The 17,540-nt window shown below is 42.3% G+C and overlaps 1 protein-coding gene across 4 annotated transcripts in view; it reads right to left on the bottom strand.

The window, feature by feature from the left end:
• ARAP2 (ArfGAP with RhoGAP domain, ankyrin repeat and PH domain 2) overlaps positions 1-17,540 on the bottom strand; it is a 138,981-nt gene that overhangs the window by 103,492 nt on the left and 17,949 nt on the right. For all 4 annotated transcript variants that reach the window (XR_013842132.1, XM_079989594.1, XM_079989593.1 and 1 more), the window contains 5 exons: positions 12,687-12,757; positions 7,712-7,788; positions 4,231-4,319; positions 1,815-2,153; positions 306-375 (listed from right to left, as the gene is read on the bottom strand). Coding sequence is in view for 3 of the 4 variants with exons in the window: in XM_079989594.1 (XP_079845720.1) it covers positions 306-375; positions 1,815-2,153; positions 4,231-4,319; positions 7,712-7,788; positions 12,687-12,757 (646 nt within the window). In the remaining variant the exon portion in view is untranslated. The remainder of the gene's footprint in view (positions 1-305; positions 376-1,814; positions 2,154-4,230; positions 4,320-7,711; positions 7,789-12,686; positions 12,758-17,540) is intronic.

The following is a 17,540-nucleotide window of genomic DNA, read 5'->3' as shown; positions in this document are numbered from 1 at the left end:
AGTTATACCTTGGATCTCAAACACCACTTGGCTCCTGAACAAATCGGCTCCCGAACAATCAAAACCCGGAAGTGAGTGTTCTAGTTTTCGAACACTCTTTCGGAAGCCGAATGTCTGAAGGGGCTTCCACAGCTTCCGATTGGCTGCAGGAGCTTCCTGCAGCCAATCAGAAGCTGCGCTTTGGTTTCCAACTGTTTTGGAAGTCGAACGGACTTCCAGAACGGATTCTGTTTGATTTCCAAGGTACGACTGTACACACTAACAGATCTAACCAAGTACATATTATCTGACCAGTGCAAACTTACCTTGTCATTATTGTAATAAGAAATGCTTTCACCATCAAATTTTACCCAGCGCTTCTGAAACACATGTTTTCTGTGTGAAAATCAAGAAAAAGAAAAAAAAAGTTATTTGGAGAGGTGGAACACCAATGGTGCAGATGAATCATCACCATCATCATATTTCTATGCCGCCTTCCCATTGTTAAAACCATGTTCAAGGAGGCTTACAACATTAAAAGATTTACATAATTACAAACATAAAAAGGCAAAAAAAAAAACCCACATCAGAAAGTACACAACCAAATTGAAACAATTTCCACGTAAATCATAAGATCTAAAAATAAAGATACAAGAATTGTTTTTAAAAGGGCTATCTAAGGTATCTAACTGTTGGAGATGCAAAAGGGATAATGCTTCTCTACAACATACCGTATTTTTTGCTCTATAAGACTCACTTTTTCCCTCCTAAAAAGTAAGGGGAAATGTATGTGCGTCTTATGGAGCGAATGCAGGCTGCACAGCTATCCCAGAAGCCAGAACAGCAAGAGGGATCGCTGATTTCACTGCGCAGCGATCCCTCTTGCTGTTCTGGCTTCTGAGATTCAGAATATTTTTTTTCTTGTTTTCCTCCTCCAAAAACTAGGTGCGTCTTGTGGTCTGGTGCGTCTTATAGAGCGAAAAATACGGTATGTTTTTTCATTGGCAGAAGGTATTTGAAACCATCAACAAAACTGTATGGAACAACCTTACCTTTAGAGAGAAAAATATCCTCTTGAATTATATACCCAGCACATGGAACCTTACAAAAGGACAATACAAGTGGCCTCTCCATGCCCTTACCACAGCAAAAATTGGAAAAATTAAAATGCATCTCCCTTCCATGATTGGATGGAAGACTTATACAAACTCACAACATACAGACAACTTGCATATAAATGGAGACTTGCCATGGGCAAATTCAATGATATTTGGAATCCATTCTTACAAATACTGTAATAGATTAAGATCTGGTGAAGTACAATAACAACCTTGTAAAATATACAGTTTAGGGGTTTTCCCCTTCCCCCTTTGCTTTTCCTTCTCTTTTCCTTTTCTCTTTTTTGTTTGCGTCTCACCATGTTTGGTGCATATGTAGTTATGCACTTTTTTAACTTTCAATAAAGATGTTACAAAAAAAAGAGAGAATTAATATCAATAACAACAATCAGCTGCAATCCTTTGCACACTACTGCCCACTGACCACAGTGGGGCGTATTTCTGAGTAAGCACAAAGTGGAGTCTGTTGATAGGCTGCAATCCTAGCCCCAGTTACTTGGGATCATAACTCATTGTATTCAATTGAATTTATTTCTGAGGAGACATGGTTAGGATTGTGCTGTTTGTCTACCATTTCTTACAAAGCTATCGCTGCCCATTAACCTCTCAGGCTTTTCAGAAGACAAAAAGGAGAGCAAGCAGAACCAGTCACCTACTGTTTACATGTTACAAAGTCCCATTAAGAAAGAAACATTCTCAGAGTTAAAGATGACATACCCCTGAGGAGACAACTTATCCAGCCATCCTTCTTTAGCCTTCTTTCCTGAAGGACCATAAAAGCAAGCATAGGGTGATATTGAGTCTTTGGAGCTACTGGCCAATTCATCACGGTGGAAAGAATATGTCTGCTCCTTAGCACTGAGGTCGAGCTTCCCACGTCTGAGCCTTTTTGATGTTTTATATTTTCCTTTCCGTGTATATTGAGCATATTCTTTCACTGAAGAGTATTCTGATTCCCCAGCAAATCTGTTTGGCGGTACAAACATATCCTCCTGGGGTATTAATTCATTGTTCGCCACATCTTCAGCGGTTTTCTGTTTCTGATTATTAAGAGTACTGAAAGCAAACACACAAAGTAACGCTACTTCAGACAATCAATCTTCCTCTTTTGCCACAGGGCGTTGCAATTTAATTCGGAACAAGCATATGAAAACAACAAAACATCCCACATAAATGTCGTAAAGAGACCTGCTGAAGTCCGACGTCCTTTTGAAAGATAAGAGAACCCTTTTTTCAGGCTGAGGGCTAAACATCAGAGCCAGAGGCACAAGTGACCACAGCAAAAAATGTAAATTTTACCTTTCCTCAGTGGCCTGGTTTCTACACACAAACACGCAAACACACACACATATGCCACTATCCAGGCAAACAATGTCTCAAACGGGGTGCAAAGCAGAACTAGCAAGGGGTGTCAACTGGGGAATTGTGGTTCGAGAAGTAGGTTAGGCTGGGAAGACTCCACATCACAACTGTAATGGATGGTGCCTCCAGCTGAAACATATAGGCAGTGCCATGCAAATATGTTTCCTCCTGTAGATAAAAAGATAAAGGTAAAGGACCTCTGAAGGGTTAAGATCAGTCAAAGATGACTATGGGGTTGTGGAGCTTGTCTCACTTTCAGGCCGAGGGAGCCAGCATTTGTCCAGAGACAGCTTTCTGGGTCATGTGGCCAGCAGGACTAAACCACTTCTGATGCAACAGAACACTGTGATGGAAACCAGAGCACACAGTGGTACCTATTTATCTACTTGCACTGGTATGCTTTTGAACTGCTAGGTTGGCAGGAGCTGGGACAGAGCAACGAGAGCTCACTCTGTCATGGGGATTTGAACCGCCGATCTTCCAACTGGCAAAAACTGATGAAAGCACTAACGCCAAGTGAATGTTACTTTTCTCCAGTTTTCATCTTGTAAACACTTAGTTCTGCTCCTAAGCATATTTACTGTAGCATAAGCCCCACAGAATTCGGTGGAGTAAGTGTGCTCGGGAGGACAGGGACTTTGTACAGGGAAGCGGAGGAAAGACAGTCCAAGATATTAGTATTTGCAATGGGAGGATATTAATCTGAAATATACAACTAGCAGAGTTCTAGAGAGCCAGTCTTTCTCACGGCACAATTTCCCTCTGACCATTCCGTTATTAAAGATGTGTGCCTTGGGCCATTTTATCCCTGCTTCGCTAGGCACATCTTAAAGAGGCAAACAGGAAAAAATAAAAATATTTGAAATAGCCCTAATCCTCACTTCCACACCAGGTTTACCAGCTCAGAGGTGCCTGCCTTGGTTGGTAGTGATTCCCTAGAGCAGCGTTTCTCAAAGGGGGTGATACTGCCCTCGGGGGGCACTCCAATGATCGGGGGGAGCGGTAGTATCCTCAGGTGCAAGTGGGAGGCATTGAATAAAATTAAGGGGCTGGTGGAAGCAAAAAGAAAGGAAGAAAATGGGCTTCACTCAGGCCCAGGAAGTGGATCGCAGCTTGCCTGTGCACCAGGCTCATCCTTCTCATTGGGATTATTTTTAATGTTATCCTTCGTTATCTTAATTTTCTGTATGTAATGCAAATGTTGCTACAGTTGAGCTTCATAAATAATTTTATAACTTCAAGCTTCAAGGTGTCTTATTTACAACGACATCTTTCTTTACTATGGAAATATAGCTACATAAAAGAACACAAATTTGTCACTGCATCTTTCTGTTTCCAGGGGGCACGGAGTAATTATTATTATTATTATTTCTGAAAAGGGGGCAGTAGGCCAAATCAAGTTGGAGCACCTATGCAGCTGAACCCTTTTGATCATTGTCAGCTTCTTATGTAAAATCAGGACTCCACTTTAGCACAAAGAATGGAAAAAACTGAGATTTCTGAAAGAATTCTAGAATAAGAGAGCAGCAGCAGCACAGGGGTGTGCAAGAACCAAACCACACTGGCTATTCCCATACTAGGCAAAAATAAATTCATTGAAATAGTGGTGATAATAATAATAATGTAAACTGGTTGCAAACATAATGCAATTTGTGAGTATTAAAAAAACACCAACCCACGAAATCCTGATTCTGATATACATGTTCTAATTCCAAGCATTTAAATCAAGAGAAGGATGTGTGATGTTTAACCAAAAGTTATAATCCAATACCGTGTTTTGTTCAGAAGGCTCTCCCCGTGAGTGTTTTCGTCGTCTCTGTTCTCTTCCGGTGTGCTTGAAAGTTCTTTGACGTAGTTTTCCTGCAAATAGAGATTCCAAAGCTGAATAGTTAAATGGGTAATTTTTGGAGAGCTAAAAGGCTTTCGGTTGCATCCAGAGATGTCCATGCACAGGCAGAAGAGACTTCCAGTAATGCAACAGGATTTCTATCCCATGAAACACAAACAGGGGGTGGGCAGATGTGAGGGACTCCCTGGTCTTGAATGGGGTAACTGTGCCCCTGAAGGACCAGGTGCACAGCCTAGGAGTCATTTTGGACTTACAGCTGTCCATGGAGGCGCAGGCCAATTCTGTGTCCAGGACAGCTGTCTACCAGCTCCATTTGGTATGCAGGCTGAGACCCTATCTGCTGGCAGACTGTCTCGCCAGAGTGGTGCATGCTCTAGTTATCTCCCACTTGGACAACTACAATGTGCTCTATGTGGGACTACCTTTGAAGGTGACCCAGAAACTACAACTAATCCAGAATGCGGCAGCTACACTGGTGACTGGGAGTGGCCACCAAGACAATATAACACTGGTCCTGAAAGACCTACATTGACTCCCAGTACATTTCCAAGCACAATTCAAAGTGATGGTGTTGACCTTTAAAGCTCTAAACAGCCTCAGCCCAGTATACCTGAAGGAGCTTCTCCACCCCCATTGTTCAGCCCGGACACTGAGGTCCAGCTCCGAGGGCCTTCTCGGTAGTGGCGCCTGCCTTGTGGAATGCTCTCCCATCAGATGTCAAGGAAATAATCAACTACCTGATTAACTCTCCAATGGTTTGAATTTACCCCCAAGGCACACTCTTCCATTGTCTCCTGGGACAGACGGATGCCAACAACAACAATATATATAACTGCTAAACTAGTTCTACACATCCAAGTGCAGGGATTTTGAGATTGCGTCAGACGGGGCAGCAAACCTCTGAGGAACATTTCCAAAACCAGTCTGTAATAAAGCCAACATGATGCCCTCCAGATGTTGATGAACTATAACTCCCATCATCTCTGACCACGGGCAATGCCAGCTAATGGGAACTGTAGTCCAACAAGATCTGGAAGGAACCATATTGGCTAACCCTATAATAAAAGGGTGAGAGAGTTGTGGTGATCACACAAGGTCCCCGGACGTTTCACCGTCTAATGATCCATGTGCCGCCACTTTATTTCTCGCTGCCACCACCCAGGCCCTACCTGGTACAATACTGAGTCCAGTCAAGTTTAAATTGGAACATAAACTTCTGTTTATTTATTGCAGTTTAACAAGTGTGTGGTTTCATAAACGGTATCGGTCAATTACAGTCATGGGGTGCCTATCCAGACCTATAACTTCCGCTACCTGCTCTCACTCACTAAACCGCCTCTCAGATATTTACTTGTCTGCCTAGCCCCTAACTGTTCCTGACTCAACTTATTTTGCTACACTAACTCAACCTACCCACAGACTCTATCCCAATTCACTTCCACTCCAACCAACCAACCACCCAACTCCCAACGAACTCTCCTTTCGCCCCTCCCAGAGCTGGTTTTATAGTCCCTCTGACTCCACCCCCCTTGGTAACTTGTTTAACTATTTCACCTCCAGCACTCTCATATGTTAATGTCACACGGGTTTGCACTTCCGAATAGAGGGTGGGGGAATTAAAAAAAAACCCAACTGGGCAAATCCTATCTCAAGTAATGCTTTAGAACACATAAATTGACCACTTTAAAGGGCATCATGTTAAACAAGAGGCTTTTTGTGACTGTCAACCTTGAGATGGGGAGAATCATTGCTCACTGATGACTTCTTTCTTGGTTGAAATCACAGCCCAGTATCACTAACATCCAAGCTCATTTTTCAGCACAGACAAGCGCCTTAAGTTCCAACTGATGCACCTTCCTCCTCCAATTCCCCAGTGTCTCATTAATATGTTTCTCCAGGCATCCCTCCGATAAACTAAAACCTTCTGTTCTCCATGTCTGGCCCAATATCCTTCTTCAGTCTTACATCTAACCACACGTAAAACCTGTCTGTGAATAGTGCTGCCTCTTGTCTGCAACTCCATCTTAGTTTCATATCATTTTCCCTGTCATTAATCCTGCAAATGAAACTTGCATAAAGCGATGACTGCATGGGATCTGGGTTTTATGCAAACTCAACAAGGCATCTATTTATTCTGAATATATGTTTAGGAATACAGTCGAAAACATCAACCTTCAGTGGATATCTTTATCCTTCCTGGGCTGAAAGAAGAAGTGAAGGCTAGCCCCAAGAGCAACATGTACCCAGACTGACAAGACAGTAGCTCTTCAGAATCAAATGAAACCCTATGTCACCTGATCCCTACTGAAGTAGTAGCTGCCATGCCACCCTCTGACCACCCACAATGCTGGCATCACAGCACAGCTTCCTTCCCCAGTTCAAAAACCCTGGCATCCTAAACACATGCATCATTTCTTAGCTGAATTAAACAGAGTACAAATCACCCATTTCGACCATAGCTAATTTTCTGTTATCTTCTTCTTCCCCTGTCTTAATGAGTCCAGTCTTCTAGATTGTTCCATATAAACAAAGTCAATCTCTTTTAACTTTGTGGGCTTCCTAATAAGTAACGCAATTTATATGTCAACTCCTAGCATTCCACTCCTTTCTCCCAATATTTTGTCACACTCTTATGTGACCAAGAAAAAGAACACAGGCTGAGACTAGATGGATGTTTGGTAAACACACTCAGCCCAGTATACCTGAAGGAGTGTCTCCAACCCCATCGTACAGCCTGGACACTGAGGTCCAGAGCCAAGGGCCTTCTGGTGGTTCCCTCCCTGTGAGAAGTGAGGTTACAGGGAACCAGGCAGAGGGCCTTCTTGGTAGTGGCGCCTGCCTTGTGGAACACCCTCCTACCAGATGTCAAGGACATAAACAACTATCTGACTTTTAGAAGATGTCTGAAAGCAGTCCTGTTTAGGGAAGTTTTTATTGTTTGATCTTTTATCGCTTTTATTATAATTATTATTAATATTCTGTTGGGAGCCACTCAGAGTGGCTGGGGAAACCCAGCCAGATGGGCTGGGTATAAATATTATTATTATCATTATCATTATTATTATTATTAATTAGAAAGCTTAACACTAACTCCAGTAGTGTTCATGCACAAGCCCCTTTACTTTATTCCATAACAGTAAATGGGCTATCATCACTAACATTTGTTGCCAAAAATGAAGTTCTGCACTTGACAAAATCTCTTCTGCAGTCTGGCACTGGGTGGCCCAGATGATGATGATATTTTATTATATTATGAATTTATATACCATCCTATACCCAGAGGTCTCAGGGCAGTTCACAGATCTCACTAACAGGAGTTCCTACACGGCATATAATGTGCTTTTATTATCTCCACCACACTCCATTAGAACAAAAGAAATTTTGCTAGTAAACGACAACTCACTGTGTCTTCTGGGCAGCTGATAAGGAAGGTTTCCCCATATGGAGAGATGGGAGGTGGCTTTTCTTCCTCAGAGTCTCCTTTAAAAGAAAATAGGGGTTGCTTCAAATAGGCACACAGAATTGCTCAATTTCTCTAACATAATAACCTGCACATGCTCTCCCAAGATAAATGCATGTACTCTATGAAGAGAAGAGCACTGAGTTGCAATGAAGTGGTACCTGTGATGGCTAGTTTGCACAAAAAAGTCTCCACTTGATGATACAATCCTAGAATAGCTCATGTGGTGCCTTTCAGATGCTGTAGACTACAAGTATCATCACCTCTGACCGCTGGTCATGCTGGCTGGGGCTGATGAAAGATGTGACACAAAACATCTGGAAGGCAACACATTGGCTAGTCCAAAGGCAACCAATAAATTGATGCATGCATGCAACTCCTAAAAAGATTGTCATACAAATCTGTTCAAATTTTTACATTTCCTATTACAGTGGTACCTCGGGTTACAGACACTTCAGGTTACAGATGCATCAGGTTACAGACTCTGCTAACCCAGAAATAGTACCTTGGGTTAAGAACTTTACTTCAGGATGAGAACAGAAATTATTCAGCAGCGACACATCGGCAGCTGGAGGCCCCATTAGCTAAAGTGATGCTTCAGATTAAGAACCGTTTCAGGTTAAGAACAGACCTCCAGAACGAATTAAGTTCTTAACCCGAGGTACCACTGTATCAACCATCAACTCTTTATTTAAAGCTGACTGAAACACCATCAGTGTACCAGTGATACCAATTTAAGCAGATGGTACTTCAAGCCCTTGATCCAAGTATTAAGCTATACAAGTCCCCTTCAATATACACGTTTCAGAAAATAATATGGGTACCCTAAGCTAATCCCATTTATCTTATTTAACATTCATTTCACTAGAACCTGCTTCTAAGTAAGCCTCAGGGCTGCTGACAATATTAATTAAAACTTCTGCAAAGGTTCATGTGCCTCCACTTTCTCAGAAACCTGTTTGTACTATTCAGCACATTTTTATTACACTCTAGCGAGGCACATAGCAGTCTAAGGTTGTCTATTTTTTTTTTCAAAAAAAGAGTATCACAATGTGGTATCAGTGAATTGTTCCCCAGATTACCTCTGTTTAGGCTGAGGATACTGTTGTTAATGTAGCCAATATGACACACCACACAAGTGAGGTATCAACAGGTTTGGGAGAAGCTCACAGTTTGGAAAAGTACAAAAAATAGAGGGGGAAATCTAAAAAGGGAGAAGAACACCCAAATAGCCCGATGCTATTTGGGTGGATGTGGCAGAAAGACATGGAAATCCAAGTGGGAAAGGAATGGAATGGAGTAATGTAGAGGAAGATCTGGGTAGCGGACTAAAACACCAGTAAGGGGGCATGTGATGAACTACTATATTCTGATTTAGACTGGGCGTATGGGAATCTGGACCCCTAAAGAGGAATCCTATGTGGAATCAACAGCCTTGATTTTATTTCCAATCCACTTTCCAAGTTAAATATCTTATTTTGCAGTAGCCGACTGGCTAACTCTCTTGCAAAGGAAATGCAAACCCATCATAAAGGTGAAACCATGGTGAAAGAAAGTATATTTATGATTAGTTTCCTTGACCTTTCACATCACTGATGGAGCTTCTTGCTTGTTTGTTCCAAGCCACACTCTTTACTTAGAAAAGAAACCTGCTTCAACTCATGATAGATTCCATAAAGCGCTGGTACCTTTGCTTCTTTGAAATCATGCAAGTGATCAGAGATGCTATGCAAGGGACTAAGATCATCTTTTCTGAAAGGAACTCTACATCTGCTCTGAAACCCAAGACTCCGCAGTACAACAGACTGCGAGTTTATCAGTTCTAAAGCCCACATCTCCAAAGGGTCCATTTGTGGGTCATTGAAATAAGAACACAGTAATGTCTTCATAGTGGTGCCATAACTTGAACCTGTTGACCTGGGATTCCAAAGATGTGCTATGTTGCTGTGAGAATGTAATGAAAATGCACCCTTTGTATTTAAATGAAGAGCATCTGTCTCTATTTAATCAATAGTTCCATTACAAACTTTTCTTCTCAACATCTTCTTAACATCTGCAGAATCTCAGGGTTGTGAGTTTAAGTGCTGTGTTGGACCAGATGATCCTTGAGGTCCTTTCCAGTTTCTACAATTCTATGATTCTTCCTAACATCATGTTGACTGAATGAAGCTGAAGCTCTCTAGTCATTACTATTTCCAGCCAGAAAGCTGTGGATGTAGACTTTAAAAAGAATCAAAAGGAAGATAAAAAAAATGAATCAAAACAATACCCACTGCCTTCAAAGTCGTCTCATCGTTTCCAGGGTGCAAAGGGGTGGGAGGGGAGGGGAAATTGTTTGGTGGTTTTTAAAGGCCTAGAGCAGACAGCAGGGTTATTTTGCAGAGCGCAAAATGTGCCTGAACATGTCCAGGTTAAGTCTTAAATATGAGCAGGCAGAAGTTCACTTCAAGCAGTTGTTTAGCCATCTTCACAGGAGGGAAAAAGTTGGAACGCTATTAACTCTCCTTAATCCTTTGCCCTCGGGGAGAGTGTCAGCTATTCAATTAAACACCAGAGCAAGGATTCAAACAGCCATGTGACTAGTTCTGCACACCCAAGAGAGAGTCAGACTTTCCTTTGAAAACCAGGAAGAGTCTCAAAATAAAAACAAAAAACAGAGTGTCCTATGGAATAGGAAGGTTAAAGAATAAATGTTTGTAGGGGTGTGAGAGGGTGAACGAGGTGGGGGGCCTTTGTTCCTATGGGAGGGCCCACCGTGTCAATCATTCTCTCGGTCTGGGCTAAGGAACCCTCTTGACTTTAAACAGCATTTTCCAATTGATGAGAATATATCCCTGCTGCTCTTCTTGTTTTGTCATTTTCCACTGTGAAATTTAGCTTTGATCTTGTGTTATTTGGATAGCTGGTTTAACACCGGAACATTTCATAGGTGCAGTCCTTTGTGCACCTTGGACTGAGGAGCAGGGAAATGAGCCAAAAGAAAACCCTCTTTCTCTCTGTCTCCTTTCATTCACACACACATACGAATTGAAACACATCTCAGTTTTCCCTCTGTTAAACACACGTCCTTTTGTCCCATCTAGTCACAGTCCAAGAGCTTCTTTTTTATATATAACGGATTCTCATTCTGTTTTGACACATTAACTTCAAATTCAATATTCTTGCAAAATGAACAAGGTGATATCCCACCCTTACCTCTGTGGTGTTTTTTCCACCCATATTCTGCTGCTTTATATGTCAAATGATATATAATACCTATTTCATCTATTACATTTATTGTCATCCTCAATCCACTGCTTATAATTCAAATCCTGCCTGTGATTTCATTTGACTACACAAATTATTCCTCTCTCTTTTTTTGTCCCGTCGCTTTGCACAGGAAAAGCCACTGTTTACAAGTGTTCATCAGATTTTCTGCAGGTAAACAACGGGTTTCCCCAGAGAAAGTTGTGGGATAATTATTATTATTTTTAAGACCTCTTCAATCTGTGACTAGAAATCAGGGGACGAACAGAATGAGCCCCAAGTTTGCTCCTACGCTCTGCCCTGCCTATATTACACTTTACTTAAGCATCTAATTTGTGGTGACAACATTATGACCTGCATGTTTAAAATGTCAGCTGCTCAGAAGAAGTTTGAAGCAAAGTTTTTCTCCTGAAACTAGTTCCAGAAGCAAGCCCTGACTGGAGAAAAATAGGATGAAGAAGAAGCTTTGAGAAGAGAAACTTGGGAACAGAACAGTTTGGCACCACCCCTTCTTTGTATGAATTATCCCCAACTGCCTGCCTGCCTGCCTATGTCTGACTGGTGGCACACATTTTTCTAAAAACAGATTCTGCTACCGTCACACATACTTAGACTATACATACACTTCCCTAGCATTTATCAAAGAAGGAAGAGATCAAAGGTTACTGATAAGTACATAGGGTACGAAAAATACATCGCAAGTGGCTTTGTGAAGTGCGATGAGAAGGCAGCATCAAAGAATGCACATGTGACTCACACATCCTGTTTCTGTGTTTCTTGGGTTTCACACCTGGAACAAACCCTGCACATGTCCTCCACAGGAGAACAGTAACAGTGAGCACATTTCTCCCTGGGGGAGATACCAAGACATTTGAGCTATGCTCAAGCACTTTTCCTTCATTACAATCGAAGCAAATCTATGCTATCTGGGGGAAAAGAGATATTAAGTAAAGCTAGAATATTTTCTTTGTTTGAAAGAAATAAGTAATTCAAGAAATGTAAGATGTGCCATAGGGACGCAGGTGGCGCTGTGGGTTAAAGCCTCAGCGCCTAGGGCTTGCCGATCGAAAGGTTGGCGGTTCGAATCCCTGCGGCGGGGTGCGCTCCCGCTGCTCGGTCCCAGCGCCTGCCAACCTAGCAGTTCGAAAGCACCTCCGGGTGCAAGTAGATAAATAGGGACCGCTTACCAGTGGGAAGGTAAACGGCGTTTCCGTGTGCGGCTCTGGCTCTGGCTCTGGCTCTGGCCAGAGCAGCGATGTCACGCTGGCCACGTGACCCGGAAGTGTCTCCGGACAGCGCTGGCCCCTGGCCTCTTAAGTGAGATGGGCGCACAACCCCAGAGTCTGTCAAGACTGGCCCGTACGGGCAGGGGTACCTTTACCCTTACCTTTTTAAGATGTGCCAACTTATCATCTATAAAGATATTTTATTTATTAAGATGGCCTTCTTGGTGTTATCATGCTATATTTCCCAAATAATAATAAATAATAAGACATTTTTATTTATACCCTGCCCTCCCCGGCCAGAGCCAGGCTCAGGGCGGCTAACACCAATAAAATTACAATAATGTGGGGAACAAACAAACAAAAACCAATTTATTATCACCTTGCTTTCTTCTTACATTTTCCAATAACTCAGAATAATTTGCTCATAGCTGCAAAGTTCAACTTACTTCTTTGTGAAATATGAATCTCGGAACAAAGGATACTTAAACCATTCACGTTTCTTCTTTCCTGAAGGGAGCTGAAAAAACACCAATGTGAAGAGATAAATATAAGGTAGAACATGCATCTAATTACTCTGATGGAAATATAGACTTTAAATCACCAGATTAAAAAAAAAAACAGTCATGTTTATTCACAAAATGCTTGCACTAACGTTCTGTGCTGCTTTCCATTTTTCAGCACAGTTAATATTTTGCCATAGGGCTTGTCCACACTTCATAGGTCCATCAGGAGAGCATGAGACCCTTAATCTCAGGGTTGTGAGCTCCATGTTGGCCAAAAGATTCCTGCTTTGCAGGGGGTTGGACTAGATGACCCTTGTGACCCCTTCCAATTCTACCATTCTATGATTCTATTATTCCACCTGCCCTAGGCAAAGGTCTAAGGCAGTTTTGCCTTTGTCCCACTGCTTTTTGCTAGATTCAGGTAGGTAGCCGTGTTGGTCTGATGCAGTCAAAAGAAATTAAAAAAAATAAATTGTCCAGTAGCACCTTAGAGACCAGGACATGGGTGGCACTGTGGGTTAAACCACAGAGCCTAGGGCTTGCTGATCAGAAGGTTGGCGGTTCGAATCCCCGCGACGGGGTGAGCTCCCATTGCTCGGTCCCTGCTTCTGCCAACCTAGCAGTTCGAAAGCACGTCAAAGTGCAAGTAGATAAATAGGTACCGCTCTGGTGGGAAGGTAAACAGCATTTCCGTGGGCTGCTCTGATTTGCTAGAAGTGGCTTAGTCATGCTGGCTACATGACCTCCGGAAGCTGTCTGCGGACAAACTCCGGCTCCTCGGCCTATAGAGCAAGATGAGCGCCACAGACCCAGAGTCGTCCACAACTGGACCTAATGGTCAGAGGTCCCTTTACCTTTACCTTAGAGACCAACAAAATTTGTTCTGGGTATAAGCTTTCGTGTGCATGCACAGTTCTTCAGATAGTGCTCAACTGGAGCAAATCCTGAGAAAACCCAACTGAAGTTCTCTCCTATTTAGCAGTAAATAGCAGGTTTTTCTAGCGTTAGGGTAGGTGGGAGTGTAGATGAGCCCCCACTTTTCTATTGCAGCACCTAATCTAAAGGCAGCGCCGAACTATTGAAGCAAATAACTAGGAATTCAATGAATATCCATGGTACTTTTATTCCAAAAGGACACGTTTGCACTTCACACTAAATCAAGGTTTAATAGGAAGTTCACAAGCTCCAATGGAAGTTGGGTTTGTGTGCTGCCATTTCCTCTCTCCCCCCCATACAGCTGGGAAGAGAAATTTGGGCACCTCTGCATTTAATTAAGCACAGCTTATCATACTGTCTCCAGCCAGAACTGTGGTAAATACCAAATATAGTTGGTTTTTTTTAAATAAGCGCTTTCTAACCCATTGTTTGAAGTTGGTTTGTTTGAAATTGACCACTGTTAGTACTGGTCAAAATATGTCACTCGGGGTAACAGGACAAACCATGGCTAGCCAAAAGAAAAAGCTTCTGAACTCCTTCTGGCTATATGGCAGAAATAACAACAACAACAACAACAACAACAACAACAACAACAACAATTTATTATTTATACCCTGCCCATCTATCTAGCTTTCCCCCGTCACTCTGGGTGGCTTCCAACAGAATATTAAAAACACAATAAAACTTCAAACATTAAAAACTTCCCTAAACAGGAAGGAGGGAAGGAGTGTTCATGGTACCTTATTCCTCTAGCATGTCATGCTATGGTTTAGCATGATATACAAAGTGACAATAGAATATTAACAGCTATTGATACATGTGCTGAACAAGGGATAAGGGCTGGATCTAGACATGTCAAAGAAGTGTTAAATGTGCTGTAAACTTTGTATGAGAAAGCAGGTTGGCAAAAATGGAACTAAACAGCGCCATCTGGTGTCACAGGGTTATAATGCACATACAACGCACATAAAGCGTTTTTTTCTTTGCCAGTGTCTCTGAGTCCAAGGTCTCCAAACACTTGCCACACATCCACTAAAAAGCAAGTGTTTTGCTACATAGTTAAGTCTATGGCAGAGAATGAATAACAATGTAGAATAAAACAGTCTTATTCAACGGCTCATGACTGTGCAAGGAATCAGCCAGTCGCTTTGACAGGAAGCATGATAAGCATCATCTCAACATCAAATGCAACGGCAAACTGATCAGCACTTCAGATGCAGAACAATGTATTTATGCAAAGTTGCAAACCAACCATTTCGAAAATCCATTTAAAAATAGCATGTCTGTTTTTGTGTGTGTGTGTGTGTGTGTGCGCGCGCGCGCACACACACACACACACACACACACACACACACACATATATATATATATATATATATATATATATATATATATATATATATATATATATATATGTCCCAAACATGCTATGTTAATTTTCAGGTGGAAGTACGTTCTGAATAATGGAAGCAGCATTATTCCTCAGCAATACATATTGAAAATAGAGATCCATGCCAAGAATACAGAAAGATAGACATAGACAAGGATATAAATCTTCTCAAAAAGGCAGAATAAAATCTGTGATAAAATAAAAAAGCTGGTTTCCCAGAAAAGTCTTCTTGTAAAACTTGCGAACTTGTTTATAACCCCCAAAATAGTATGATTCTCCAGAATTACACTGATAAAAATCCACACAGAATGGGCATTAATTAATTAACCTTTAGCTTGCCCTTTCTTCCAAAAGGTGCCAAGGTATCTTAACTTATCCCCTTGTGGAAAGGGAAGACATAATGGACTCAAAAATATGTGTGTCCCTAGTTTCAAACTACAATTCCCATCAGCCTCATGGGTGGGTGGCAATTGCTGTCCAAGATATGTGGAAGTTTGGGAAGGCTAACTATGGAGTTTAGAGTATAAATTTGGCCATATTCACAGCTGTTGTGCAAGTGAATCAACTGTGGGCCTTCTCTGTTCCCATAAACTAAAAGGCTTTTTTAAAAGTCTTCAAAAATTGCAAAATAAGTGTTATCATGTAGGCAGCATGTCACTTTGATATTATCTCAATTAGGTTTCTCAGACAAGGAAACTGTGACTCATTACTTTTATTAAAATTACAAAACAAAGTCTCTCTGAATCTTGTTAGGAAACAAAGGCAACACTCACATCATGTCAAACCACTCCTGTCTTGTAACATAACCGAATACAACATGACAGTCTTGAAATTCTGAAAGCTGGTGCTATTAATTTGCTCTTTTCAAAACACTGCATTAGAGTTTCTGAAAGATTTAAAATCAAGAAGTGATGTAATGCAGAAATGAGAGAGGATCTCTTTACAAAAGCACCAATGGAAGGTTGTCTAGCATTGGGCAATGTTCCCAGTCTCAAATTCCTATAATTCACCCAGTGGCATAGCGTGGGGACCCGAGACCCGGGTGCAGATTTTAGAAGGGTGCAATGGGGTGCAACCAAGTGCCACTACGGCAGGCTCCCTCATCAAGGCCAAAGTCATGAGGATGTCTGGGACAGCTAAACTGGTGTGCAACAAATACAAATTCATCACATTCACAGGTCTTAAGGTTCCTTCTGCAAAAAGGGGGGGGGAGCACATGAACTGAAGCACCGTATTGACCCAAATAGAAGCAGCACTTTTTTCCAAATTCCTATTGCGAAAAGTAAAGTGTGGCTTATATTAGCAACCTTACGTTATCGCTGCTGAAACAGCTGCCCACGAGGGCCATCCGGGGTGCTGGACAATGGCGCCCGTCCCGACCACGTCTTCCAAGCCTCCCCCGAGCCACCGTAAGGAAGGGGGGAGGGGGGAGGGGGAGGGGGGAGGGGGAAGGGGGGAGGCCACTGGCAAAGCGGTGCGCCTCCCCCCCCCCCCCGAGCAGCCTGGGGCAGTGGGGCAGTGGCACTCAGCCTGCCCACACTCCAGCTTGGGGAGATATTGCCCGGAGGCAGTAGTGTTGGGAGGCGGGCGCACAGCATGCTCAGAGCCAGGCACCAGCTTTGGGAGCAGGGTGCCAGCCACTCCCCATTCAGGGCGGCAGTGGCAGGAGGCAGGCCGCACCCACAAATCAGTATTGAATTTTAAAGGTGTGGGTGCACCTTATATTCAGGCCAATACGGTATTTAAGACATTGATCACATCCGAACCTGCTAGACCAGGCATAGGCAAACTCGGCCCTCCAGATGTTTTGGGACTATAACTCCCATCATCCCTAGCTAACAGGACCAGTGGTCAGGGATGATGGGAGTTGTAGTCCCAAAACATCTGGAGGGCCGAGTTTGCCTATGCTTGTGCTAGACTATCCAGTCCAGCATCCTGTTTTCACAGAGGCCTATGGGAAGCAAAAACTGAGCATAACAGCAACTCTGTGTGAGTTGCTGTGAAGAAGTATTTTGTTTTGTCTGTTTTTCAACATCCAGGATGTCCCCCAAGTTCTAGAATTAAGAGACAAGAAGAAAGACTTTTTTATCTCTCTCGATCCACTTTCTCCATAAATATTTTTATACACCTGTTTCATTTCGCCTTTTCTCTAACCTAAAAATCCCCAAACGCTGTAACCTTCCCAAGGCATTCAAGCTACAAAGTAACAGTCGGGTGGAATGCAGAATTGCAAGTAACATATTTTGTTAAGTAATAAGACACCAATTAAACAATACAATCCCGGACCTAGAATAGAAGTGGGAGAGGGGAACACAGAGTTATTTGCTCAGCGTGGCTACTCTGCATGACAGATTTGGTATTGAAATTTCAATGAGGACATTTATTTTTATTTTTTTAAAAAAACATCTCTGCAGCACACTTTAAATAAGATGTGACAAAACATGAGCTCTCTGTAGAATTCGCAGCCATGC

Source organism: Podarcis cretensis (assembly GCF_951804945.1).
Source record: "Podarcis cretensis genome assembly, chromosome: 9".
Taxonomy (NCBI): Eukaryota; Metazoa; Chordata; class Lepidosauria; order Squamata; family Lacertidae; genus Podarcis; species Podarcis cretensis.
This window is presented reverse-complemented; position numbering and strand designations above follow the sequence as displayed.